Source organism: Theropithecus gelada, chromosome 7b, assembly GCF_003255815.1.
Source record: "Theropithecus gelada isolate Dixy chromosome 7b, Tgel_1.0, whole genome shotgun sequence".
NCBI classification, from domain to species: Eukaryota; Metazoa; Chordata; class Mammalia; order Primates; family Cercopithecidae; genus Theropithecus; species Theropithecus gelada.
The window spans coordinates 97,845,104-97,872,329 of record NC_037675.1 but is presented as its reverse complement, the minus strand read 5'-3'; the positions used below and the strand labels follow the sequence as shown (position 1 = coordinate 97,872,329).

The 27,226-nt window shown below is 40.8% G+C and overlaps 2 protein-coding genes and 1 non-coding gene across 7 annotated transcripts in view; 1 reads left to right on the top strand and 2 right to left on the bottom strand.

Moving 5' to 3' along the window:
• Positions 1–350: 350 nt before the first annotated feature.
• Positions 351–25,791, bottom strand: GSKIP (GSK3B interacting protein). Of its 5 annotated transcripts, none has more exons than XM_025392681.1 (4): positions 25,675–25,791; positions 8,536–8,636; positions 5,502–5,760; positions 351–2,117 (listed from the first exon to the last, which is right to left on the bottom strand). In XM_025392681.1, exons 3-4 carry the CDS (start codon positions 5,757–5,759, stop codon positions 1,956–1,958), a joined length of 420 nt encoding a protein of 139 aa, XP_025248466.1. In that variant the 5' UTR covers position 5,760; positions 8,536–8,636; positions 25,675–25,791; the 3' UTR covers positions 351–1,955. The 5 variants fall into 5 exon arrangements, with proteins under 5 accessions (XP_025248466.1, XP_025248470.1, XP_025248469.1 ...); XM_025392683.1 differs by having other exon boundaries at positions 413–2,117; positions 23,942–25,680; XM_025392685.1 differs by lacking the exons at positions 8,536–8,636; positions 25,675–25,791 and adding an exon at positions 8,865–8,878.
• Positions 2,869–3,059, bottom strand: LOC112629617. The gene has a single exon (XR_003120704.1). It is a non-coding gene; the product is annotated as a U2 spliceosomal RNA (small nuclear RNA).
• A 51-nt stretch (positions 25,792–25,842) lies between the features above and the next one.
• Positions 25,843–27,226, top strand: part of ATG2B (autophagy related 2B) — an 83,694-nt gene continuing 82,310 nt past the window's right edge. Inside the window, exon 1 of the mRNA XM_025392471.1 lies at positions 25,843–26,429. Within this exon, the coding sequence (XP_025248256.1) occupies positions 26,268–26,429 (162 nt within the window). The 5' untranslated portion in view covers positions 25,843–26,267. The remainder of the gene's footprint in view (positions 26,430–27,226) is intronic.

Sequence of the window (27,226 nt, the reverse complement as noted above, 5' to 3'; positions counted from 1 at the left end):
GTGTGTCACCAGGCCACACTTTTATAATTTTTTGTAAAACTGGGATCTATGTTGTGCAGGCTGCTCTTGTACTCCTGGCCCCAGGTGATCCTCCTGCCTGCGCCTCCCAAACCACTGGAATTGCAAGTGTGAGCCACTACACCTGGCCTCTCTGCTGGTTAAGTTCTTTAAACAGAACAGGTAAAATGTAGGTTTTAATATCTGGATTCTCATGTATATCTGTGTAGTTTTATTAATGTCCTCTCCTCTTGTTCCTCATTTCTCTTTCATAGTAATAACAACAGAAAGCTCACTTCAGTCACTTCAAATCCAAATGTAACAATGCAGAATTAAAAAATGGAAACAAGCTCTTGGAATTAATCATTTATCACAAAATGAACAATTTCAATTCTTAAACATACAATCATTTTTCTTCATACTAACTCAAAATGAGTAAACAGAATTTTATTCAAACTTTACAAATATCATTTACATTTAGCCTGAGATTAAGCATGAGAAAGTTCAACCTGAAGTTAGACTTCATTGCCCAGTTAAGCATCTGAAAATAAAGCTGAGAATGAATATACATCATCAAACAAAGCATTCCAATGAAGTCTGGCAATGAATTGTGACACAAACTGAACTTTAATTTGCTCTGGTCCACATGATCTTCAGAGCCTAAAAGTTCCTATTTTTTAATAATGATGGAAAAATATCTGCAAATGACAAATGCATGAAGGTGTGACCAGATGCAAAATTTTAGTTCAACATTTCTACAGCAGCTGCTTTAGGTGACCATTAAAAAACAACTCCCCAATCCTTATTGTTCAACATGTACTTGAAAACATGCGGCAGCATGGTACAGTTTATTAAATTTATAAATATCAGTACCTGTAATAAAATATAAAATACTGAGTATCCCTTTTTCAAATATTAAGTCTCTGAATGCTTCATTCATCCTTTGGTTTCAAACCCATACAATGCACTCATATTACATTGTAGATTTTGCATGGAGACAGAACACTGTACATCTGTTGGGGAAGGTGGGGTGCTGTGGGAATACCAAAGCACTACATCATAGAAAGTAAATGTTGAAGCAAAAATACTTTCTGAATATATACTGTACATTATGTAAACACACATTCAGAATAAGAATCAACACAGGCCAAAATATTGTTTTCTAGGAAACCAGAATCTTCTTTCTTTTAAATCACACACTGAAGATGCTTTTTGTTAAGAAAAAGAATGAAGTCTGTTCCTGTATTTGCTTATGTGCTTAGATATCTTGGAAATGAGTAATTATTACATTCATTGCTAACGGTTTATCCTCTGCTTAGTTGGCTGGCTGTTGCAAACACGGAATACAGAACTATTTCAGTCCCTGTTTTTCATTTAATACTAGTTCAGTAATATATAATTAAATAATCTTTATTAATCCATTATTTCTAATATAAATAGATTAAGTGAAGCAGTGAATTTCAAAATTTGTGCAGGGGAAACTAGTTGATAATTTGTTTCCAATAAGGCTAGTAGCAATTAATTACTACAAAGTTTCTCCAAGCTAGTCGTGAACCCCTGATTTAGCAGGTTGAATCAAAGTGTATAGTTAGGTAATTCTAATTCCTCTATTACTGTGCAAATCTAGAATTTCCTATGTAAAAGACAGTGCTGGCAGCATCAAAGCCCTGTAATAAGAGTATGAAATACTGATTAGGATTTGAAATGAAGAGATATTATATGAAGACATGTGAATGTCTTAATGATGGTATCATAGCAACGGCCTCAGAATTCCCTTACTGAAACAGAAACTAAGACAAATCATTATTCAATAATCTTCTGAGCCTAAAGCCTAAGTTGAAAGCAAGTGATAAAAACACAAAACCAAAGATGCATTTTCTATGACCATATGCAAGAATTTCAAGCTTTATATCAACATTCTGTACCAGCACCAGCCCCTCTGAAAGGAAAAAGTGTAGTCATGACTGTCCATCCCTTTTCAAAGCTTCCAGTCTTTGAAGGAGTGCGTTTCCAAAGGCTTCCCGGTAGGCGGGGCTGAGTGTATCCAACAAGGAGTAGACTGTTTCGTGGTAGGGAGTCTGTAGATGATCATCCACCTGGTCAAAAGCATAGCCTACCACCTACAAGAGAAATGCAACAGTGAATTCATTAGTTTTCATGCTGGTACAGAAAACAAAATCCAAGTGTTTACGTGAGTAACTATCCTTTCAAAAAAAAAATTATTTTTTTTTCCTAGCCACTAGACCACCAGATACATGGATAATTATTGAGTGACACTATTTCTCAATCAATGTCAGAGTATGCACATTTTAAAAACAACCTTTAATAATTCAGCAACTTACAATGTGTAACACAGAAACACCACCACTAAAATGCTCCCTGTAGAATTTTCTTTAAAATTTAAAAGGTTTTACTTAGCATCTCAAGGAAATGCAGAGAATTTGAAAAGCTACACAAAAACCGTTTTATTTTCATATTCTAAAACATGCATCTATTATTTACCCTATTTAATTCCACATATACTGAGGGTCCACTATATTAAGTACTGTAATAGGTAATATATTAGTTCATATTTTTGTAATAGGTAATATATCATTAGTTCATATTTTTATGATTTTTTTACTCCTTTTATAAATAGAATTCTATAAATTATTCCTAACAATTTAGTTTTAATAATTAGTTGTTAATTTTAATAACTGTTTTATTAATTGGTTTAATAATTTGTTTAATTATTCATTTTAATAACTGCTTAGCTTTATTATTAGTAATCTGAAAGGCCACTTTCACCTAATATATTTCTTATCTGACACGGAATAAATGCTCAACTCTGTGAGATAAAAGGGAATGTTACTGTGTTTTCTTTTTTCTTGGTAGGGGTACACTATTTCTGGAAGTATTGCAATACCAGGTCGATGAGTGAAGTGAATGGAGCAAAAGCCTATTCTATCTCCCTGCTCCAAAAACCCATTTAATATATTGTCCTTGCATAGAGGATATAACAGATATTAAACTGATAAGAAGAGATACTCCAACTGATCTAAGTCAAAAGGCTGAGAGGTGATTTTTTTTTCTTTTTTCCTGTGACCACAGCTACAACTTTTCTTTTTGACAAGATTATAAGGTATATCATGGTTCACCATGACAATATAGGGCAAAATTAATTTAGTTTTTGCTGACTTAAGTTTGTACATTCCCTATATAAATCCTAAATTTTTATGACATCTACTTAAGCCATAGAAGGTGAAAGTTTATGTTAGAAATAGAAGCTGAGTTGTTTTGTTTTTTTTTTTTTAATGAAAAGCAGAGGCAGACGCCTAAGGAAAATGAATCACACCTCTTCAGATCCATGCTCGATTACTGTACTCTCTACAGTGGAGTACAGTTCAGTTTGCCTTCTTCCTCTTATCACTGCTAGACTGTGATCTTCCTGGTGGACAGGGATCATGTCTTATTCATGGTTTGATTTTCAATTGCTGACACAGGATAGTTGCTCAATAAATGTTAACTGAATCAGACTGAAAAACAAATACTTGAGCACCTACTACATGTCAGGTTTTACAAATGGTTCAGATTTTTCTGTATCACACCATCATATAATCATTCCCCAAATCGTTTTAAGTTTTTGTAAATCTCCAAGTTATAGATTAAGAAGTAGGAACTCTCAGGGGTAGACAGATTCACCTAAGATCATTTAAATTCACATTTAAGACTGCTGACTCTCTGATCAGAACTCCTTGTATCTCTCCAGCGCCAACTTAGAATTAACCAACACAAGACAGAATTAACTTACTAATTCTGTCATTTATCTCTACTTCTGATTTAGGATTCACCTCTAAACACTCTGAGCTTTTAGTACAAATTTAAGGATATGAAAAGAAGTGCACAAAAATTAGTTAATTCAGGTACTACGCTTAAAGTTAAGCAGCTATCTTTGTGGCAGCTGTGAGGAAATTGAGGGTAGTACAGATGCTGGCCTTGCAATTTGCTCCATCAAGGAATATACAGTATACACGACTCATCTTCAGCAAACTGAATCCAGTGAAGTAAAGAGATGTTTATGTACTTAAGATAATATCATGTGACGGCCGGGCGCGGTGGCTCAAGCCTGTAATCCCAGCACTTTGGGAGGCCGAGGCGGGTGGATCACGAGGTCAGGAGATCAAGACCATCCTGGCTAACATGGTGAAACCCTGTCTCTACTAAAAATACAAAAAACTAGCCGGGCGAGGTGGCGGGCGCCTGTAGTCCCAGCTACTCGGAGGCTGAGGCGGGAGAATGGCGTGAACCCGGGAGGCGGAGCTTGCAGTGAGCCGAGATCGCGCCACTGCACTCCAGCCTGGGCGACACAGCGAGACTCCGTCTCAAAAAAAAAAAAAAAAAAAAAAAAAAAAAAAAAAAAAATCATGTGACATTCTTACTTGCTTAGGTAGGCCTAGCTCACCACCTTATGATAATGTACAATTACTTTGAACAAATATAGAAACACAGAAATGTATGACATTTGTTAAGACTGAAGATTCATTGATTAGTAAGGTTAAAACTAGATTTTAGATTTTCTAATGTCTATCCCGTTGTTCAGTAGCTCAAAGGTTTTTATAACAGTTTTTTTTTTTTTTTTTAAACAGGGTGTGTGTACCCAGGCTGGAGTACAGTGGCCCAATTCTAGCTCACTGCAACTTCAGACACATGGTCCCCCTCCTAAGCCTCCCAAGTAGCTGGATTACAGGAAAGTGCTGCCATGTTGGGCTAATTAACAAAAAATATATCGTAGAAACAGGGTCTTGCTATGTTACCCAGGCTGGTCTCGAACTCCCGGCCTAAAATGATCCTACCAGCTTGGCCTCCCTAAGTGCTAGGATTACAGGCAAGAGTCCACAGGCCTGTCCTATAGTTTTTTCTTTTTTAATTAAAAGTTGCTCTCAGGTGATGTTTTCTACTATTCTAAACTCATGATTTTGGTTTAAAGAATGGAAAGGTTAATCTGCCTAGAAGAGCTCTCATAATAAAGAGATACTCATAATAAAGGGTTAATGGGACACTCTTGGAAATCTGGGGGCGGAATGTTCTGCTCTGATTTATTTCTGATCTCAGAGTTGGAAAACAGTGTTGTCAAGTACGTTATTTTAACAGAAGAGACATTTCCAAGAGGTTGATGAAGATCTTTTCAACACAATAACTGCAAAACCCATTCAATGCAGAGAATGTATATATAATTTTGGTGAACACATTTAGCTATAGATGAGAAATAAATTAGTTTCGGGGGTCATGATTAAAACAAAGTCACACACTGCAAATCAAATGTTTTTCAAAAAAATTCGTTTTCCCTGTATTGATCAAAAGCCTTTAAAATTAATAAAAATTCTAGGTAAAAAGTTTTTCTTAAAAAACTTTAGAAGCTACTGAATATTCAGTTCTCATTTAACACTCTTCCCCTCCCCAATACCTCTCTTTTTGATAAAGTGGTGAAGACATATTTTTTTTTTCTAAAAGGAGAAGTGAGTTACCTTGAGCCCTGCTTCAGTGAGCTCTAAGCAATATCTGTTTCTTTCCTTTGTTTCCACATTGATATAGGCCACATCATCTGCACACCGCAGGCTTTTCGAGACAAACATGTTATTAACGGCAAAGAGAACATCATTTACAACTGCTTCAGCTTCTAGCCTCATGTCTTTCATGTCAGTTCCTTCAAAACCATTAAGCTCTGAACCTTCTTCAAATCCTGACATACTGCTTAGCTCCATGGGATTACAGTCTGTTTCCATTCTGTGAAAAAAAGCAGTTATAAAATTTGTTTACAGAAAGACATTCAAAATACTACATTTGATTAAAAATAGCCATGCCTTACAATTGCTACTTAGTACAAAACACTAGCTAACAATTTTTAGGAAAAATACTATATAAAAACATTTCTAGTGTTTTTTCACAGCAAAATCACAGACACCTATAGATTTTCAAAAAAAGAATCTCCCTTCTCCACTTACCCCCAACAGGTCAATTTCCATATTGATAAGCATTTAGAATATATATATATATATATTTTTAGCTATTTTGAATAATGCCTCAGTAACAATCCTAGTACATATTTTTAAATGTATACTTTTTCTCTAGGACAGATATTTAGAACTGAAATTGCTGAGTCAAAGGACATACTTATTTTAACTTTTTTTTTTTTTTGAGATGGAGTCTCCCTCTGTTGCCCAGGCTGGAGTGCAGTGGTGCGATCACGGCTCACTGCAAGCTCCGCCTTCCGGGTTCACGCCATTCTCCTGCCTCAGCCTCCTGAGTAGCTGGGACTATAGGTGCCCGCCACCACGCCTGGCTAGTTTTTTTGTATTTTCAATAGAGACGGGGTTTCACCGTGTTAGGTAGGATGGTATCGAACTCCTGACCTTGTGCCCCGCCCGCCTCGGCCTCCCAAAGTGCTGGGATTACAGGCGTGAGCCACTGCGCCTGACCTATTTTAACTTTTAATATATACTGCCAATTTGCCCTTCAAAAAAATACAGTATGACTTATACTTCACTGACAGAATATGAGGGACTATACTTTTTCACCTCTTTCCAATTCTTTTAAATTTTTGCCAATTTAAGAGGTGAAGAATGATAGCTCATTGTTGTAATATTATTTCCTTGAGTGAACATCTTTTTGGATGTTTATAGGATATTTTTAGATCATAGAGTTGCAATAAGCAGAAATGGAAATAAATCTAAACTGCATGAAATCAGACGGCAAGTCTTTACCTACCACAGTATACTACCACTCAGTAGTTCCTTTTATGACTTCTAGATTGGGGTTCTGCTCTAGGCCTTCCCCATCCCATGATCACATTTTAAAAACCCCCTAAATTCTCGTTGAATCTGAATTTAACTCTTTCATCCATCTGGAATTTATTTTGCATAACTTTATTTTCCAGATGGATAGCTAACTGTCCCAACACCACTTACTGAATAACTCACCTTTTCACCACTAATTTGAAGTGACCCAAATGTTATATTTTGAAAAATATTATTTCTAATTTTTCATGTTAACTGGATCCAATATTACTGCCAGGCTGCTATGTGGTTTTAGCTTTTCTGTGACTGGGGTTAAAAGAGATCTTCCTGGCTAAATGTATTGTTAAAATTTGAAACGTGTGAATGAGAAAAGTTAATTAATGTGAAAGTGCTTTGGAATGTAAACAAGGCTTTATAGAACAAACTATGGTGAGCTATTGTGCTTTCTTTTTGCTTGGCAGGTTTTAAAAGTAAAGTTTCACTTCTCTGATACGGATTAAGCATCTGTCGTCGTGAATGAAGCATAACTCTTCATTCACTCACGTATTCAATCAAGCTTCATTTCCTATCTACTTGAACACTGTGGTGAAGGTCTAGTCCCACCCCCTAACCACACTGGAGTTAGATTGAACTGGTAATAAACGGTAATAAACTCACTGTATTTTAAGAGACAAGGTCTAACCATGTTGCCCAGGCTGGAGTGCAGTGTGTGATCACTGTGTACCATAACCTAGAACTCCTGAGCTCAAGCCATCCTACTACCTCAGCCGCCTGAGCAGTTGAGACTACAGGCTAGAGCCACCACGCCTGACCCTTAAATGCTTTTTTAGAAGAAGTCTCAATATTTTTCTGACAAAATGGACAATTTTTTGGGCATTTATTTAAACCACTGATCTGGTACATTACACAGTCCATCGCTATTCCAAGTTATGCCCTATTTGTGTAATATTCAAAATCCTTCAAGATAGTGATATTCAAAATTCTTTAGGCTAGTCAGTAGAATTACTTGTAAGAGCTTATAAAATTATAGATACATTTTCCTCACTGCAGAAAAACAAAATCAAAATCAAAAATCTCTGGAAGACGAGTTATTTTTTTCAGAGCTCCTGAGTGATTCTGCTGTGCAGCCACTGCTCTAAATTATCAGCAAAATCTTAAGAAGCTAGAGTTCCTACAGCTGAATGTCATTTCCACACTACAAAAGTCAAAACTACTTGCCGAAGGCAACTTATAACATACGTAAAGCTATTTCAAAAAATTACATAGCAAATGTATAATGTATTCCTCCAATGCTATTTCAATTAATATGTTTTAAAGACTTTATCTTGTCTCTCATAGCATTTTACAGAATTAGTCACTCGCTACAAACAGAAGTTAATTATAAAATTACCAATTATTGCTGGAGCAATCTGTTGGGTAACTGAAAGCTCAAATTGACTTATTATATAGGAAAAAAAATTTAGTTTTCCAAATTTTACCTTATTCCAAAAATAATCAGTATACTGCTTAAGATTATATTTGGTTTTATATATACAAAATGAGCCCTTTCTTTTTTACTAGTTTTGAAGATTTAGAAATGACTGACTACTATAAATCTCTTGACACCATGAGTATCAAACATCTTAATTTTGCTTCAGTTATCAAGAACTTCAATTAGAGATGACAGAAATAACAATCATTACATAAAAAGATGTTTATATGAGAAAGTTTTACATTTATAAAGCTTTTTTTTTTAAGCAAGAGTCTAATTCATTGCAATTAGGACTTTGATGATGCAGAAAGATCAAGAATCCAGTACTTAAAGGGAAGAAATCCTCACAGGTCGGTGAAGTAGGTCACCAAACAGTTGTAATAATCAGCACCGAGCTGCAAAAAAGGAGGAAGACACCTTTCCTAAGACTGAACTTTTAAGACACCTTCCCTGAAATGTCTTTGAGTAACATACAATTTAGAACTTTTGATGACACATACAAATTAAAGTAATGGAGCATTACATAAATAACATTTTTAGCCATTATTTTAAGGTATGATTACAACTTGTTTTTTGTTGGTTGAAACAGGTTCTTGATTATTTACCAATATCCTTTTCCCTGCCTACGACCACCCATATTTTCCAAGGGCAACCATAATGCCCCCTTCCCGTACTAAGTAAAGTAACCAAGCAATTTGGCTGAGATTGACTCCAATCCCCAGACACAGACTCTTCCAAACTAATTAATACCTGAAATTCCTCTTGGTCACTTTATTTTTTTGAGACAGAGTCTCGCTCTGTTGCCCAGGCTGGAATGCAGTGACGTGATCTCGGCTCACTGCAACCTCTGCCTCCTGGGTTCAAGACATTCTCCTGCCTCAGCCTCCCGAGTAGCTGGGATCACAGGCCTGGCTAATTTTTGTATTTTCAGTCGAGACAAGGCTTCACCATGTTGGCCAGGCTTGTCTTGAACTCCTGGCCTCAAGCAATCTGCCTGCCTCAGCCTCCCAAAGTGCTGGGATTACAGGCATGAGCCACCACGCCCGGCCTTCCTGGTCACTTTAATCAGAATAGTTCAGTCACAGCACACAGCCCAAGCTGTTCAGGCAGCCACGTTGAGATGGGGCCACTAGCCCAAGCACGATGCTGACAACGGAAAAAAACAGAGCCAAGAGATTCACAGAGAAATGCGGCCAGAGTCCACTCTGGTTTCCCAGCCTTTGCACTTCTCAGTTATTGGAGCCAACAAATTCCTATTATCTTACTGGCAACAGAAAGCATTCTACTGGATTTAGGAGTCTACCCATGATGAAAGGCAGTGATTGATTTAGCTCTACAACAGCCCTATGAGGGTAAAAAGATTTAGAAAATGGAGCTCAGATGATGATGATGATGACTATTTTTGTGCCTGTCATGTAGAAAGTGCTTAATAAAAGCTTTGTAGAATCTGGATATCAATTAGTTTCCTATTGCTTCTATAATAAATTACCAAATTAGTGGCTTAAAATAGCACACACTTACTCTCTTACAGTTCTGGAGATGAGAAGTCTAAAAGCAAGATTTCAGCAGGTCTGTATTCCTTCTAGAGGCTTCAGGAAGAAAACTGTTTCCTTACCTATTCTAACTTCTAGAGGACATCTGAATTCCTCAGCTTATGATACCTTCCTCAATCTTTAACATATATAAAAACATTCAAATGACTTCTTTTTCTGTTCTTCCTTTTTTTGGAGAGTTATCTATTTACGAGACAGGATCTTGCTGTCGCCTAGGCCATAGTGCAGTGGCACAGTCTTGGGCTCAAATGATTCTCCCACCTCAGCCTCCCAAGTAGTTGGGACTATGGGTGGGTGCCATCAGGCCCGGGTAATTCTATATTTTGGAGAGACAGGGTCTTCCTATGTTTACCCAGGCTAGTCTTGAACTCCTGGGATCCAGCAATCCTCCTACCTTGGTCTCCCAAAATGCTGGGACTACAGGTGTGAGCCACTGCGCTTGGCCATAATTTATTTTCAGTGAACACATTTGATGGGCAACATAAGGTGCTAGGCAGTACATGCTTCTCTTAAAAGGAGGTCTAGAATACTTGCCAAGCCCATTGCCTTCTCTGGAAAGGTTTCTGAATCATGGGTTTCATGCTTTGTATTTTAATTCCAGCATCATCATAGCAAAATGTACTGGGGATGGGTATTTCAATTAAAGGCACCATCTCAAGGTTGGCAAGGGGTTTATTTATGTCTTAAGTCAAGAGCTTTGCCCAACTACTTCCGGATGGTGGTCTAGCTAATCAGATTCTCTCTCAAGGAGTTTGAAAAGAGACAAAAACCATGAAGTCAGTTAGCTGGTGACAACGCTAACTGTGATGACAGGAGTTACAGAGGAAGAGCAGTGAGCAGCTAGGTTGCTATGTTGACGGACACTTGAGAAGCAGCTTCCACACTTTGGATTATGTACCCCAGAAGATAAAAATATTTTGAGCAGACACCTTATTATAAGCATTTATATAAATATTCTACTACAATTAAAATATTTAAGACATATAAATACACACTTAAACAGAAGGTAAAGATGGAATATATATTTTCTGCTCAATGGATTATCTGTGTACCTGACTAGAAGCCTGTACCATTGAGGATGAGAAAATACAGGCCCATTTCAGTGAAGGAACAACCACTGGAATTACTACTGACACTTTAGAATTGCCATCAGGTTACCAGAATGGTTGACTCATCAATGTGAATCCTGTAAAAATCTTTGCTTTCCCTTTTTGTACACAAAACAATTTATCATCATATAAGAAATTCTAGATGAACAGAACTTTCTGTGATGATGGAAATGTTCTTTATTGTTGTCCTCCAAGACAGCAGCTAATAGCCATCTGAAGTTTGGCTACTGGGATGGAGAAATTGAATTTAAAAATTTATTTAATTTTGGTTCATTTAAATTTAAATAGCTAGTGGCCACTCTATCAGATGGCACAGGTCTAGACCTCTGTGAAAACTTGCAGATAATATAATAAGCAGAGTTTATACTAAGGCTGAAAAATCTCAGCGGATGTAAAGGCACTGAATCAAACTTTATATGAGTAGCAAAATTTGGAAATTGAGATATAATTGAATCCTAACTACTGTACATAAAGGAATCAATCATCGTTTCAAATAGTAAAAACTAATGAATCATTATCCTATGTTTTATAATCTTGTCTACTCAGATTCTAGGTTTATTAATCAAATATCATAATCCACTCTGTACCTACATATCCAGCATTTTTTAAGCACTAGAATACTAATAAAAGATGTCTACTGGTAGCTCACAGTCTAATTTGGGAGAGAAGACAGGCACATAAAATATTTGCACAAATATTAATGCCATACACACACATCATAACTATTCTCCCCAAACATACTTAATTGTGAGTGGCAGATAATTACAGAAAACAATGATACGTCTTGGTCCTACTACACTATCACTAAACTTGTATGAACCTGAGTTGGCCACATAATCTCATTGGTCTCAGAGAGTTCTCATCTACAAAATAAGGTAAATGGGCAGAAACTTCTTCACTGTTCTAAGAGTTTTGACATTCTATAACCTATGACAATGGTTAGTTATGATGGGGCTTGACTAAGGGGACAGGTCAGTCAAAACTGGTCTGGCATGAGCACGAATAAAGAGTTATAAATAAGCAAAAAGGTCTTGAGAATTGTGAAAAATTCTGCGTAGGGAACAAAACATAAGCAAGGGTCAGCACAGGGTGTGGCAGGAACTAGTCGGGCTAAAGTACAAGGATATGCAGGGATGGCTCAATTTGACAGCGTGCTGACACCTAGAGAGAGGAATTTGATTTTGATATAATAGGCTGTTTTAAGGTCTTGGGAATGGAAATACAAATATCTTTTTATTTAATATAAGTTTCTTATTGGCAGTGTGTAGTATGGTTCTGCTTTTTTAACCATCTGGCAACCTCTATCTTTTAATTGGGGTGTGCTATGGTATGAATATTTGTCCCCTCCAAAACTCATGTTGAAATTTAATTTCCAATGCAACGTGGCAGCACCAAAAACTGAAGCCTTAAGAGGTGACTGGGTCATGAGTGCTCTTCCCAAAGAGTGGATTAATCCATTTACGGATTAACAGTTCAATGGGTTACCACGCAAGTAGAACTAATGGCACTGCAAGAAGAGGGGGAAAAGATGTGAGCTAGAACATTCAGCCCCCTCACCATGTGATACCCTGTGCCACCTCAGGACTCTGCAGAGTCCCCACCAGCAAGAAGGCCCTCTCTAGATGTGGCCCCTCTACCTTGGACTTCTTAGCCTCCATTACTATAAGAAATAAATTTCTTTATAAATTATCAAGTTTCAGGTATTGTTATAAGCAACTGAAAATGGACTAAGGGTGTTTAGACCACTTACATTTAATTTGATTACTGTAATTATTGATATAGTTGAGTGTGAATTTGCTATCTTGCTATTTGTTTTTAGTCCCATCTGTACTTTATTCCCTTTTCCTTATTTTCCTCCTTGCTTTTGAATTAACCACTTTTTAGGATTCTATTTTATATCCTTTGGTTCTTATTATATTTTTTGTTGCATGTTTTTGGTGGTTGCTTTAAAGCTTATAGTATACATCTTTTAATAATGTGCCTCCAATTAATACTATACTATTGCATGTATATGAACTTTACAAGACACTACTACTATGTAGCATTTGCTATTTTTGTCACATATTTTACTTCTACATAAATGATAAACTTCATAATAATATTATTCTTGCTTTAAACAGTCAATTATTTTTCAGAGATTTAGGTAATAAGAAGTATTTTATATGTAATTATATAATTACCATTTTTTGTGCTCCTTCATTTGTACTGATCTATATCTACATGTATTATCTGTATCATTTTCCTTCTGCCTGAATAACTTCTTTCAACGTTTCCTGTAGTGTAGGTCTGCTGTTGATGAATCCTTTCATCTTTCCTATGTCTGAACTAGTCTCCCTTTCACCTTCATTTCTGAAAGATATTTTTGCTGGGCAGAGAATCCTAGGTTGACAGTTTTTTTTTTTTTTTCTTTCAAGTCTTTAAATATGCTTCTTGGGTGCAGTAGCATGCACCTGCAGGCCCAGCTATTTGGGAGTCTAAGGTGGAAGAACTGCTTCAGCTCAGTTCACGACCAGCCTGGGCAAAATAGTAAGAGCCTGTGTCTCTAAAATAAAAAAATGAAACAGATGTTTCTCAACTATCACCTTGCTTGTCTTGTTTCCCATGAGACATTTGATGTCATTGTTATCTTTGTTCCTCTTGGTGTAGTTTTTTCATGCTTCTTTTCCTTAGGTTTCATTGAGATTCTGGAATCTATAGGTTTATAGTTTTCAACAAATTTGGAAAATTTCTAGCCATTATTTCTCCAAACATTTATGTATTCCTACCCTCTTTGGGGACTCTAATTTTATGTATATTAGTCCAAGTGAAGGTGTCCCATTCCTCACTGCTGTATTTTTTTCACTCTCTGTTTCATTTTGATTTATTGATATGTCTTCAAGTTTGTTAATCTTTTCTTCAGTATCTGTTCTATTTGTGTCTTTTAATCTTTGAAACACATTTTCCATGTCTTTGCTTAATTTGCTCAATCTTTTTTCTAGTTTTTTTTAACATATAAAATACAGCTGTAATAAGTGTTGTAATGTTCTGCCTACTAATTTCTTTTTTTTTTTTTTTGAGGTGGAGTCTCACTCTGTCACCCAGGCTGGAGTGCACTGGCTGGATCTCAGCTCACTGCAAGCTCCGCCTCCTGGGTTTATGCCATTCTCCTGCCTCAGCCTCCCGAGTAGCTGGGACTACAGGCACCCGCCACCACGCCCGGCTAGTTTTTTTTTTTTTTTTTTTTTTTTTTTTAGTAGAGATAGGGTTTCACCGGGTTAGCCAGGATGGTCTCCATCTCTTGACCTCGTGATCCACCCATCTCGGCCTCCCAAAGTGCTGGGATTACAGGCTTGAGCCACTGCGCCCGGCCCTCTGCCTACTAATTTCAAGTATTATTTCTGGGTTAGTCTCAATGGACAGATTTTTCTTCTCAATTATAGGTTATATTCTGCTGCTCTGCATGCCTGGTCATTTCTGACTGGATGCCAGACATTGTGAATTTGGTGCTGAATGTTTTTATATTATTTTAAATATTATTGAATTCATTTGGCTAGACGCATGGTGAGAAAAAGTTTAAAAAGTAATAAATATTATTGAGCATTGTCCTGGGAGGTAGTTATCTGGAAACAGCTTGATCCTTCTGGGTCTTGCTTTTAGACAAGATCTATATTTAATCTCTAGTTAATTTTGTCCCATTACAGAGGCAAAACCTTTCTGAGTACTCTACCCAGTGCCCTATGAATCACGAGGGTTTCTATTCTGTGTGATATGAGAATTATCCCTGCTCCTGCTTTAGCTCAGAAAATTGTTTCCTCTATTTTTTTTAATGGAAGAACAGAAACGATTATTAAACACATGAAAATACACTCACAGTTAGAAATCATAGAAATAATTAAAATGAGGTAACATGCCGGGCGTGGTGGCTCAAGCCTGTAATCCCACCACTTTGAGAGGCCTAGACGGGCAGATCACGACGTCAGGAGATCGAGACCATCCTGGCTAACACAGTGAAACCCCGTCTCTACTAAAAAATACAAAAAACTAGCCGGGCAAGGTGGCAGGCGCCTGTAGTCCCAGTTACTCGGGAGGCTGAGGCAGGAGAATGGCATAAACCCGGGAGGCGGAGCTTGCAGTGAGCTGAGATCCAGCCAGTGCACTCCAGCCTGGGCGACAGAGTGAGACTCTGTCTCAAAAAAAAAAAAAAAATGAGGTAACATTTAACATCTTGCAGATTGGTAAAACATTTTCCTTTTTGAGTCTACGCATGAAAAATTTTCTAAATCAAGTATTATTGAGGACGCAGAACAGAGAACATTTAGACACTGAGTGGGAGTGTAAACTGGCACAACACTTTGGAAAATGATTTGATATTATCCAATAAAGAGGAAGATCCAGCAATTTAGGCTCCAAAGAAACGAGGAGATTTATAATTTTCATATCGCCTCTGCTTCAGAAAGTCCCAAGCTGAGTATCCTCCTCTCTTTTTTCTTTTTTTTTTTTTTTTTTGAGACAGAGTCTTGCTCTGTCACCCAGGCTGGAGTGCAGTGGCACTATCTCAGCTCACTGCAATCTTGGCCTCCTGGGTTCATGCGATTCTCCTGCCTCAGCCTCCTGAGTAGCTGGATTACAAGCAGCCACCACCGTGCCTGGCTAATTTTTGTATTTTTAGTACAGACAGGGTTTCACCATGTTGGTCAGGTTGGTTTCGAACTCTTGATCTCAAGTGATCCACCCACCTCAGTCTCCCAAAGTGTTGGGATTATAGGCGTGAGCCACCGCACCTGGCCCCTCCTCTAATTCTTTTTGGTAGTTCTTTCCCCAGCCTAGGGCAGTGAACTCACAGCCATGAATCAGTATTCAGCTGCAGGCTGGAGGGAGACCCTTTGTATATCTTCACAGTCCTTGCTTTCTGTGAAGCTATTTACTTCCTAGGACTCTCTGTCCTAGCTGCCTTGGCCTTCTTGGGTTTCTAGCTCTATGTCCTCAATTCAGGGAGACCATCAGGCTTTACCTGGTTTTTTCTTTCCAGTGCCATGACTGGCTTTAGGCAATACACTGGGGCAACAGGCTCACCATATTTGTATCATGCTTCTCAGGGATTACTGCCCATTACCTGATGCTCAAAAGTCTTGAAAACATTGTTTCATATATTTTGCCCACTTTTTCTTTTCTTTTTTTTTTTTTAAACTAAGGTGAGAGGGTCCTTGTTAGTCTATCTTGGCCTTAAGGGGAAGTTCCAATAATCAGTTTTGAGCTGACTTTGCAAGCCTATTTTATTGGTTTCTCTTTCATTGACTTTGGTCTCTCCTATACCACTCTGAACCAACGTTTACCGTCTTGCTGTTTCCTTCGTTAATGAATTAAATGCATCTGACACATGCTCACCATATGTTTTATGGCATCCATGTTTTTAACTTGAAAAAAATTATTTTAACGCTACTTTGAAGACCTTTAGACCTCTAAAATTCAGCTCAGACAAACCTATTTCAGGATTCTGTATCTGATCTCAAGATGGTCAATCACTGTATCTTCCTGAACAGTATCTCTGTTTTGGTACTGCTGTACTTAAGCCTCACGGCAAATAATTTTTGTGTCTGTACTACCACAGATCCATGAAGATGGGAGCCTGTGATATACATATCACTAGCACAGTGTCTGGCATAAAGAAGGACTTCGTTGAATATTTTCTGAATGAATAAAACACAGAGAAAATTCTGACTCTCTGCTTCTCAAGTGTGATACTTGGCTCTGTGACAAGGAGTATACAAAGACTCAGGACAAACATGGCAGATATTCTTGGAAAATACACATTGCTCTTACTATATCAATATCAGGAAATATTACAAAACTGCCTAGAATTTTAATGAAAAAGTACACAAATGTTTGGATGTCTCAAGTCATATCCTCTTTAGGTTATACCCCTACGCGTCTAGGGTTTCCTTTGCCTCTAAAAGGTACATCTGAGTGAGGACTATTTCCATGAAAAATAAGTTTGAGAAGTATAGCCCTAACCCAAGGAATTAATTCAAGAAGATGAAAATTTCAGGCACTGTGTCTGGCAGTATAAAGTTAAAAAGCAGAGGCAGGAGCTGGTAAAAGGATACAAGGTTAGGGCTGAGTCAGGCTTTCTCTAAGTTTTTGCAACTCTTTCCTCTTCAGTTATGCTATTGCTCTGTCAAAAATTAATTGTTGATAGTTTTGGCTGGGTGTGGTGGCCCACGCCTGTAATCCCAACACTTTGGGAGGCTGAGGCAGGTGGATCACTAGAGGTCAGGAGTTCGAGACCAGTCTGGCCAACATGGCGAAACCCCATCTCTACTAAAAATAGAAAAAATTAGCTGGCCATTATAATCCCAGCTACTGGGGATGTTGAGGCGGGAGAATCTCTTGAACCCGGGAGGCAGAGGCTGCAGTGAGCTGAGATCGTGCCACTGCATTCCAGCCTGGGTGACAGAGTGAGACTCTGTCCCCCCAAAAAAAAAAAAAAGATTATTGATAGTTTTAATTTTTTAACATTCGAATTTTCCTATGGTGAAAAGAAAATGATTGTTTTCAATAAGAAAAGACAATTTAAAAATTGTGATCCTTTGGAAAGTATAGGGTGTAGGAAGCAGAAATCCTTTTCTTAGAGAAATCAGGCTATTATTCAGACACTTAAAATAACTGGTAGCATCAGTTGCAAATAAAACAAGAGCTCTGAATTTATCTGCATTTCCAACAACTGTTTTGAAAGTAAAGATGAATAAAGTTTATTAATTATTATCAGCAACATTTAGAATTTAGGCAAAGCTAAAACCCAATTTAACCTTTGCTTTCTGTAACACATAACATTTAATCTGTTTTCAATAGCTTACAGACATATATATTTATTTTAAATAACAAATTTTAATTCAGAATCATGTGTAGTATCACAAATATAAAGTATTTGTAATTCAAGTAAGAATGGCTATTTTCCCATCTTTATTTTTATTTTTATTTTTTTTTTAGATGGAGTCTTGCTCTTTCGCCCAGGCTAGAGTGCAGTGGCGCAATCTCAGCTCACTACAAGCTCTGCCTCCTGGATTCAGGCCATTCTCCTGCCTCAGCCTCCCGAGTAGCTGGGACTACAGGTGCCTGCCACCAGGCCCGGCTAATTTTTTTGTATTTTTAGTAGAGACGGGGTTTCACTGTGTTAGCCAGGATGGTCTCGATCGCCTGACCTCTTAATCCGCCCACCTCAGCCTCCCAAAGTGCTGGGATTACAGGCGTGAGCCACCGCGCCCGGCCTATTTTCCCGTTTATACACTAGTTTATAAAATTATTCTGCACCCCATTTTCAGCAATGACACAAACATATATATATTCTAGTAATTATAAATCTAGACAACAGAATTGTGCTTATCTTAGTCTCTCTGCATTGCTATAAAGAAATACTTGAGGCTGAGTAATTTATGAACAAAAGAGGTTTATTTGGCTCATGGTTCCACAGGCTGTACACGAAGCACAGTGCCAGCATTTGCAATGGCCTCCAGCTGTTTCCACTCATGGTGGAAGGGGAACCAGTGTGTGAAGATCACACAGTGAGAAAGGGTGGAGGTGGAGGAGATACACAGGTAGGTAGGTAGGTAGGTAGGTAGGTAGGTAGATAGAGCAGGACACCCAGGCTCTTTTCAACAACCAGTTCTGTCAGAAACAGAGAGAGAAAACTCACTCATTCCTGGGAGAAAGACACAGAGCCATTCGTGAGATATCCACACCTCTCCTACCTCAAACTGACACCCCCACCCCACCCTGCCCCAACCCTGCCCCACCACCTCTCACCAGGCCCCATCTCCAACAGTGGGGATCAAATTTTCCCAACAGACTTGGTGGGGCGAAACAAACCATATCCAAACCATAGCCTTCCACTCCTCGCTTCTCAAATCTGATGTCCTTCTCATATTCAAAATACAACCATTCCCTCCCAACAGGCCCCAACTCTTAACTTGTTCCAGCACCAACTCAAAAGTCCAAAGTCTCATCTGAGACTCAAGGCAAGTTCCTTACAGCTGTAAGCTTGTGAAGTAAAAAACCAAGTTATTTACTTCCAAGATACAATGACGGAACAGTCATTGGATAAATGCTGTTTTCCAAAGGGAGAAATTGGCCTAGAGAAAAGGGTAAGAGGCCCTATGAGAATCTGAAACACATCAGGGCAGACATTAAACCTTAAAGTTCCGAAATCTCCTTTGAGCATGTCCTGCATCCTGGGCACAGCAGTGTGAGGGGTGGGCTCCCAAGGCTTTGGGCAGTCTCATCTCCATGGCTCTGCTAGGTGCAGCTCATGTGGCTGCTCTCATGAATTGGAGTGAAATGCCTGAGGCTTTTCCAGGATGAGGGTGCACACTGCCAGTGGCTGTGCAATTCTGTGGTCCCCATGGCATCCCTGTTCCCACAACTCTACTAGTCAATACCCCAGTGGAGACTCTCCATCGAGGCTCCAACACCACATTTCTGCTTGGCAACGTCCTAGCAGAGTCTTTCTGTGACACCTAGGCCTTCTGATACATCCTCTAAAATCTAGGTGGAAGCTGCCAAGCCTCTGCCACTTTTGCATTCTGTGCCCTGAAGTCCTAACAACACACAGAAGCTGCAAAGGCATACAGCTTGCAGCCTGAGCTGAGTACCTGGAGCCCTTTGAAACAGCTGGAGCTGGAGCAACCAGGATGCAGGGAGCTGCATTCCAAGGTGGCAAAGGACAGTTGCGCCCACAGCTTTGACTGTGGAAACCATTCTTGTCTTCTAGGCTTCTGGACTTGCGATGAGAGGGACGGCCTAGGAGATTTCTGAAATGCCTTGAGGGCCTTTTCTCCATTGTCTTGGCTATTAGCATCTGGCTCCCTTTTATCTGAACTAACTGGATTCTTCTCCTGAAAGTGCTCTTTCCTTCTTTAACACAAGGCCAGGCTGCAATTTTTCCATATTTTTATGCTCTACTTTCCTTTTAAATTCCAACTTTAGATCATTCCTTTCCTCCCATATTTGATCGTAAGCTGTTAAAAGAAGCCACACCACTTCTTGAACCCTTTGCTGCTTAGACATTTCTTCTACCAGATACTCTAGGTCATCACTCAAGTTGGGCCTTCCATAAAGCCCTAGGGCATGGAAGCAATGCAGCCAAGTTCTTTGCTACAGTGTAACAAGGGTCCCGTTAGCTCCAGTTCTCAATAAGATCCTCATTTCCCTCTGAGCTCTCCTCAGCATGGCCTTTACTGTCTATATTTCTATCAGCATTTTGGTCACAACCATTTAACCAATCTCTAATAAGTTCCAAACATTCTTTCATCTTCCTGTTTTCTGAGCCCTTCAAGCTCTTTCAACCTCTGTCCGTTACCCAGTTCTAAAGCTGCTTCCGCATTTTCAGGTCTCTTTATATCAACACCCCACTCTCAGTACCAATTTTCTGCCTTAGATGCTTCCACTCATGACAGAAGGGGAGCCGGGATATGCAGATCACATGGTGAAGGAGGGAGGGAGGGAGGGGAAGTGGGAGAGAAAAAGGGAGTAGGGAAGAGGGAGGGAGACATATACAGAGAGAGATAGAAAGAGAGAGGAGGTAACAGGTTCTTTTCAAAGACCAATTCTCAGGGGAACTAAGAGTGAGAGCTCATTCACTCAGAAGGGCACCGACCCATTCATGAGGGATCCACCCCCACATCCAAACACCTCCCACCAGGATTCACCTCTAACACTGGGGATAAAATTTCAACATGAGGCTTGGTGGGGCCAAACCATTTCCAAACCACAGCAGTGCTTTTGTTGATTAAGGAGGGAACTCAGGATAAAGAAATACACAGGGTTAATTTGAGTTTTTACAAACTATAAATAAACAGCAACACTGACTGGGTGCTATGGCTCATGCCTGTAATCCCAGCATTTTGGGAGGCTAAGGTAGGTTGATTGCTTGAGGCCAGGAGTTCGAGACCAGCATGGGCGACATGGTGAAACCCTGTCTCTACCAAAAAACACAAAAATTAGCCAGGCATAGTGGCACAAGCCTGTAGTCCCAGCTACTTAGGGGCTGAGGAAGAGGATCGGGTGAGCCTGGGAGGCTGAGGCTACAATGAGCTATCGCACCATGCACTCTAGTCTGAGTGACAAAGTGAGACTCTGTCTCAAAAAAAAAAAAAAAAAAAAAGTGTAGCAATACAATCCTGTAAACCTTTCCTTCGAAACCAGAAACTGTAAATGAGACTCTAGGAAAAAACACTCAAAAATGGAATGTTAAACAAAAAAAACAAAAATCCAGGTATGACAGTTTCTTATTTCTATATAATCCTCTAGGAAATAAGTATTACTTGGCACTATATTTAAAGTACATTCTAACAAACATAAATCAATATCTACAGAGACATGAAGTAGAAAACCTCACTGCTTTCCATTTAAACTTCAGGATCTCTACCAGATCCTGAGCAATATGCTCTTTCTAGCAAAGAGACAAAAATTGGAATACTTTATACTTGCTATTATTTATTCTGGTAGATTGTATCACCTGATGTAAAGTTTCCATGAATGATTCCTGAAAACATCATACACAAATTATTTAGGAACCGGCTCTTTCTCCAACTGTTGGCATAATTTTTGGGTGGTGTTCGGGTGTTTGTGTTTTTGGAGGATTCATAAAACTGGTTATTATGACACTGATTACTAAATCGTTGATTCTTTACTTCCTAATTTATTAGACTATTTTGTTTCATTACGAGTTCAGAGCATCAAAGAGCTTTGTCCTTGATGACAAAAAAATGGGTAAAGACAGTCATATATACCTAGCCTGACAAAAGAACAGTCCCAGAAAGATTTCAAGAGCTTTACAGAGACTGCAAATTTTCACCTTCAAAGTCTGACCTTTCAGTTGACATTGTAACAGTCAGCTGAGGCCAGGATACAGTATCTTAATCATGATTACCTTTATCTGTACCATACACTACAACCTGGAAAATCTTCTCAATAGGAACAAGAAGGGGCCAGTAAGGTGTGATGGTTAACAGGCTCTCAAGTAGACTGACTGGGGCTAGAATTTTAGCTCGGCCACTTAATTTACTCTGTGACTTAGAAAAAGATGTTTTAATCTTTCTCAGTTACACATTCCTCCTCTTTAAACTGATGCTAAAATAGCATCTACCTTTAAGTGTATAGAGAGAAATAAATGAGTGAATTCATGGCAAGTGCTTAGAACTGTGCTGGGCAAACAGCTGAAGAAATATCATCTATTCTATTAAAAGTATTTAACACTATCTTTCAAGATGAAAGCCTTGCCCTGAAGCTCAAGCCATGTGCCTCCAAGTTACGTGCTCTTTACATTATGTAGGGGATTGGCTACTGCTGTGTTGCTCTTCCTCCAAGAGCCATAAGGCATGGAGCCCTGACAGCAGATTCCTGTTACCTCAGGTGCAAGTCATAAAAAAAGGTCAAATACATCTCCTTGGCTTTTCTTTCATTTCCCATGTTAACAGATTTCTCTGAAGGACAATTATTTTGCCATGACCCATCTAGCCTCTGGCATACAGCCTCTCACCTGTCACTTCAAACTTTTATATAATTCTTAATAAGCTGACAATATTCGATTGGGTAATCATTTTCTTCTTTTTAAAATTTATTTTTATTTTTTGAAATAGGGTCTTGCTCTGGCACCAAGGCTGGTTTCAAACTCCTGGTCTCAGCTGGGATTAGAGGGACGCTTCACCACACCTGGCCAAGGTAATTATTTTCATCTTCCTCAAGTAATGCAAGGTGTTAACATTTGGTGACGGGTACTTTGTCTTTCACAAAACACAAAAACGGCACTGTGAATTGGGATGAGTTTGTTCCCTACTGTAGCCAAAGACATCATGATGACAGGTCCTAAACCTGGACATTTACACTGAATTTCTCCTAGAAAGCATAAAGTTTACAAGGCTAGACACAATACTCTGGAGAGCATATTTGTTATCGCAAAACCTTCGTTTTAATTTTTCTTTCTGATATTTGAAATTGCGGGCACTGTATGGATAGCCTGAATGCAACTGTATATTGAAAAAGGAAACCACTTATTTAATAGCTGCTGAAAGAAGTTCAAATCGTATCTATTTGTCAGAAGTCTATTTCAAACCTTCCAAAGCCTATTCTAATTTATTGCCGGATAAGATCCCACCTTTGACTTTTCACACCACCTTGCTTATATTCCTTTTATGGCAAATATTAGAATTATTATTTGCAAACATGTTTTATCTTCAAAATATATCCAGAATCCAACAGCTTCTAACTAATCATCTTCACTGCTACCATTTTGGTCCAAACCACTGTCATCTTTTCCCTGGATTACTACTACGATATCCTTCTAACTGGTTTTGTTGTTTTCACTCTGGTCCTCCCACTTCCACACCAGACTATTCTTAACATAGCAGTTAGCATGATCCCATAGAAACTGAGGCCATATTATGTCACTTCTCTCCTAAATCCACCTCACCCAGAGTAAAGGCCAAAGTTCTTTTTTTTTTTTTTTTTTAAAGACAGAGTCTCACTCTGTTGCTCAGGCTGGAGGGCTGGAGTGTAGTGGCATAATCTCGGCTCACTGCATCCGCCTCCTGGGTTCAAGCGATTCTCCTGCCTCAGCCTCCCAAGTAGCTGGGATTACAGGTGCATGCCACCACACCCGACTACTTTTTAATATATTTTTGGTAGAGACAGGGTCTCACCATGTTGGCCAGGCTAGTCTTGAACTCCTGACCTCAAGTGATCTGCCCGCCTTGGCCTCCCAAAGTGCTGGGATTACAGGAGTGAACCACAACGCCCGGCTCCAAAATTCTTATCAAAGGCCCAGGAGGCCCTACATAACGTGCTTCCTCTGCGCCCCTGGCCCCCAACTGCCCAGCTTCTACTTTTTCCTTCACTCACTCCTGATGTTCCCTAAACTCATCAAGCATTCTCCTGTGACAGCACGTTGCACTTGCTGTTCCCCTTGCGTAGAAAACAACTCTTCCAGGTATACGTGTGCCTCACTTCCCAGCTTTCTCCAAGTTTCTGCTAAAATGTAATCTTATTAAATAAGAGAATGTCTCTTACCATCTCATATAAAAATGGCAAGTCCCTTCTCTCTTCCCCATCTCCATCCCTTTTACAATGCTTTTGTTTTTCCAACAGCCCTTATCACCACAAAGCATATTATTCACTCATTGATTGCATGTTTCTCCTCCCTTCAATAAAACGTAAGTTCCGGGAAGGAAGAGACTTCTCTGTTCACTGCTGTATCCCCAGCACCTAGAACAGTGCTTGGCACACAGAATGCAATCAATAAACATTTACTGAATAAATGAACAAACTTCCACTTTATTATTATTTTTTAAAGAGACAGGGTCTTGCTCTGTGGTTCAGGCTGGAGCGCAGTGGCATAATCGTAGCTCGTAAGCTCCTTTCTGATATTTGAAATTGCAGGCAGTCTATGGATAGCCTGAATGCAATTCTGCAGCCTCAAACTCCTGGGCTCAAGCGATCCTTCCGCCTCAGCCTCCAGAGTAGCTGGGACCACAAGCAGGCACCACCATGCCCAATGACCTTCCACTTTAGAACATAAACTCCTTGAAGGTTCTGCCTGATTCTTGATACTGTTCACATCATCAACTGTGGTGACGTTCATTTAACAGACCTTAACAAAATTTTTGAGTGAAGAGCAAGGGAATCTAAGTTACTGAGAATACCTGGGGTAAGTCTACAAGGAATTAGGGGAATCAACAATCTAAGCAACCGCATACAGAGCACCCTGGTTCTAAAACGAAAAGGTGGTTGTGGAAAGCGGAATCAGATGTTTCTCCATCTACCAACATTTTGGGCAGTATTTCCAAGGCATTCATGAAAGTTGCTGAGACAGTAAATATTTCACTCCTTAAACTGCTCGTCTTAATTCACTGGGATTAAACAGCTGTATGTTTCAGGACTCTGTTCAGGTTCGTGCCCTACTCATATCATTTAATCTTCCTAATAAATCCATGCACATAAGATTTTAATCCACTGACACTGGGCAAAGGAGGCAACGTGGACTCGGGGAGGGCAGTGGCCGGCTCAAAGTGGCTGGGCTAATAGGTGTCAGTGCCAGGATTCTAACCCAGGACATTTGGCTTCTGGGCCATCGAACACCGGCACCCAGGCCTTTCGAGGTTGACTAACTTAAAAGCCGGCTCCGCCTCTGCAGGAGTTGCCTCCCAAAAGGCAGAAATACGATTGCGCAGACGACGAGAACAGCCCAAGTTCTTCACCCAGGTTCCCGCGGGATCAGGAGCCTTCAACATTTCTCAAGGAATGCAGTTTTGCCCACAGATGCTTCGAAAACCCAAGTTTCCTGATCGTTGGTATGACACACCCAGGATTAAGCGAGCGTATGCGAGAAGCGCTCTGCAAACCGCCAGGCGAACGGCAACGAAGAGGAAGCCTCGGAAACAATACCTGAATGAGGCGAGGGCTGAAGAACTTGCTGACAATGGGCACCGGTCAATGCTCGGGGGCGGGCGGGGATGCTCAAGAAGGGCTCCAGTCCTCCCCGCGGAGACGGCGGAGCCCCAAGCGTGCGTTTCTGGGGCGCCGAGGTCTGAGGGGGGGCCGGGAGAGACAGGTCGGTCTTAACAAGCCCCCAGACCCCTCTTAACACGGGCGCGGGGCCCCTGCAGCCTGCCGCCCCTCTCGGCCCAGCCCGCTGCGCGGCGTCGCGTCCCCGTCCGGAAGGCCCCACGGCCCGCCGGCGCCCCGAGCCCCTAGCCCTTCTCAGAGGCCGCCCCTCGTCCGCAGCCCGCCCGGCGGCTGCTTACCTGCGCACCCGGCGTCCTCTGCTTCTTCCCTCCCGAGGCGACTGGAGCCGACCGGCGGTGCCGCCCCCTCCCTCCCCGCCCTCGCCCGCCCCGCCCCCTCGGAGCCGGAACTGCTCCAGCTCCCGCCCTTCTGCCCGCCTTCCGCGGCCCCCTGTGTGGTGTCACTTCCGCCAGCGCCCGACGGCGCGCCGGGAGTCTGGGTCTCGCGAACGCGCCAGAAGCGTCCCTACAGCCGGGAACGCGCCTCGCGGATGACAACAAATTCGTCGCGCGGCGGCAGTGGAGGTGTCTGCCTCAGCCCCTGCCGCCTCCCCTCGCGCTCTCTTGCACTCTCTCTGAGCCGGTTGGGATCTCCCTCGGAAGTCCCCTGGCCTGGGGCCAGGAGGACCCCTCTGCGTCTTGCCTCCGCCAGGCCCAGCGCGAGCGGCGCGGCGCCGGCGATGGGGTCTCCCTGAGGAACTCCCGGCGCCAAACAGCTATGAAGGGGCCGCCCCAGGCTTAGGCCCCGCCGCGGCCTGGAGCCGGAGTCGCTGCCCTGAGGCCGGAGCCACCGCCACCCGCAGCCGCAGTCAGCCCAGCTGCCAGCAGTCACCATGCCTTGGCCGTTTTCGGAGTCTATCAAGAAGAGGGCCTGCCGGTACCTCCTGCAGAGGTACCTGGGCCACTTTCTGCAGGAGAAGCTGAGCCTGGAGCAGCTCACCCTGGACTTGTACCAAGGCACCGGGTCCCTCGCCCAGGTCCCCTTGGACAAATGGGTAAGAGCTGCCGGGCAGCCAGCCGGGCGGGGCTCGCTTCCCTCTTTAGGGCGCTTTGAACCGGTGCCATCCAAGATTGGTGACAGTCATTCCCTCCTTGGGAATTGTTTGGACCCGAGTGTGGCACGGCTCAGAGAAATGTGTTAGAGTGTTGTTTAATCTGTTTAACAAGTTTGCTCTCCTGAATCACGTGTTCCGGAAACTTAACAGATGTAATGGAATCTACACTATGGGAATAATTGAGTCAGTGCTTCGGGGGGTCTGTGAAGCAGGCTCAATAGGTCCGTGGGAGGAGGTGACCAGAATTGTCCCTTGGGATGTCAAGGGCCGCAGGGTTTTGTGGCAAACAAACCCTGCCTTTTGCGATGACATTCTGGAACGATTAAGGATGAAGAGGACCTCTGGATGTCAGAATCCCTAGTTATTGGTTTTGGGTTGGCTACTTGCACACCATGTTTGCCTTGTTTGTCATCGTGCAGCGTTTGCCATCTGGAAGAAAGTTAGGTGAAGGCCTCCTGTGCCGGTTTGCCTGCTTTTGCTTGATTATATGTTTACAAGATAGGTTTGTGTACCCAGCCTGTGAATGGTCGTGTGGCCCTAGTAGTGCTGTTGAGTTATGCCTCTTTGCTCCACGTGACAGATCGTAAAAGCAGGTGTTGCAAAAGCGCTGAAGCTGCAATTTTCAGACATTTTAAAACCTGTCTTCTACTTGTCATCTAGAGGCTGTGAGTTCACTCATTGGTATACAGGTGCTTCATCTGAATTTCAACTCACCACATACAGTTGTACCTGCATTT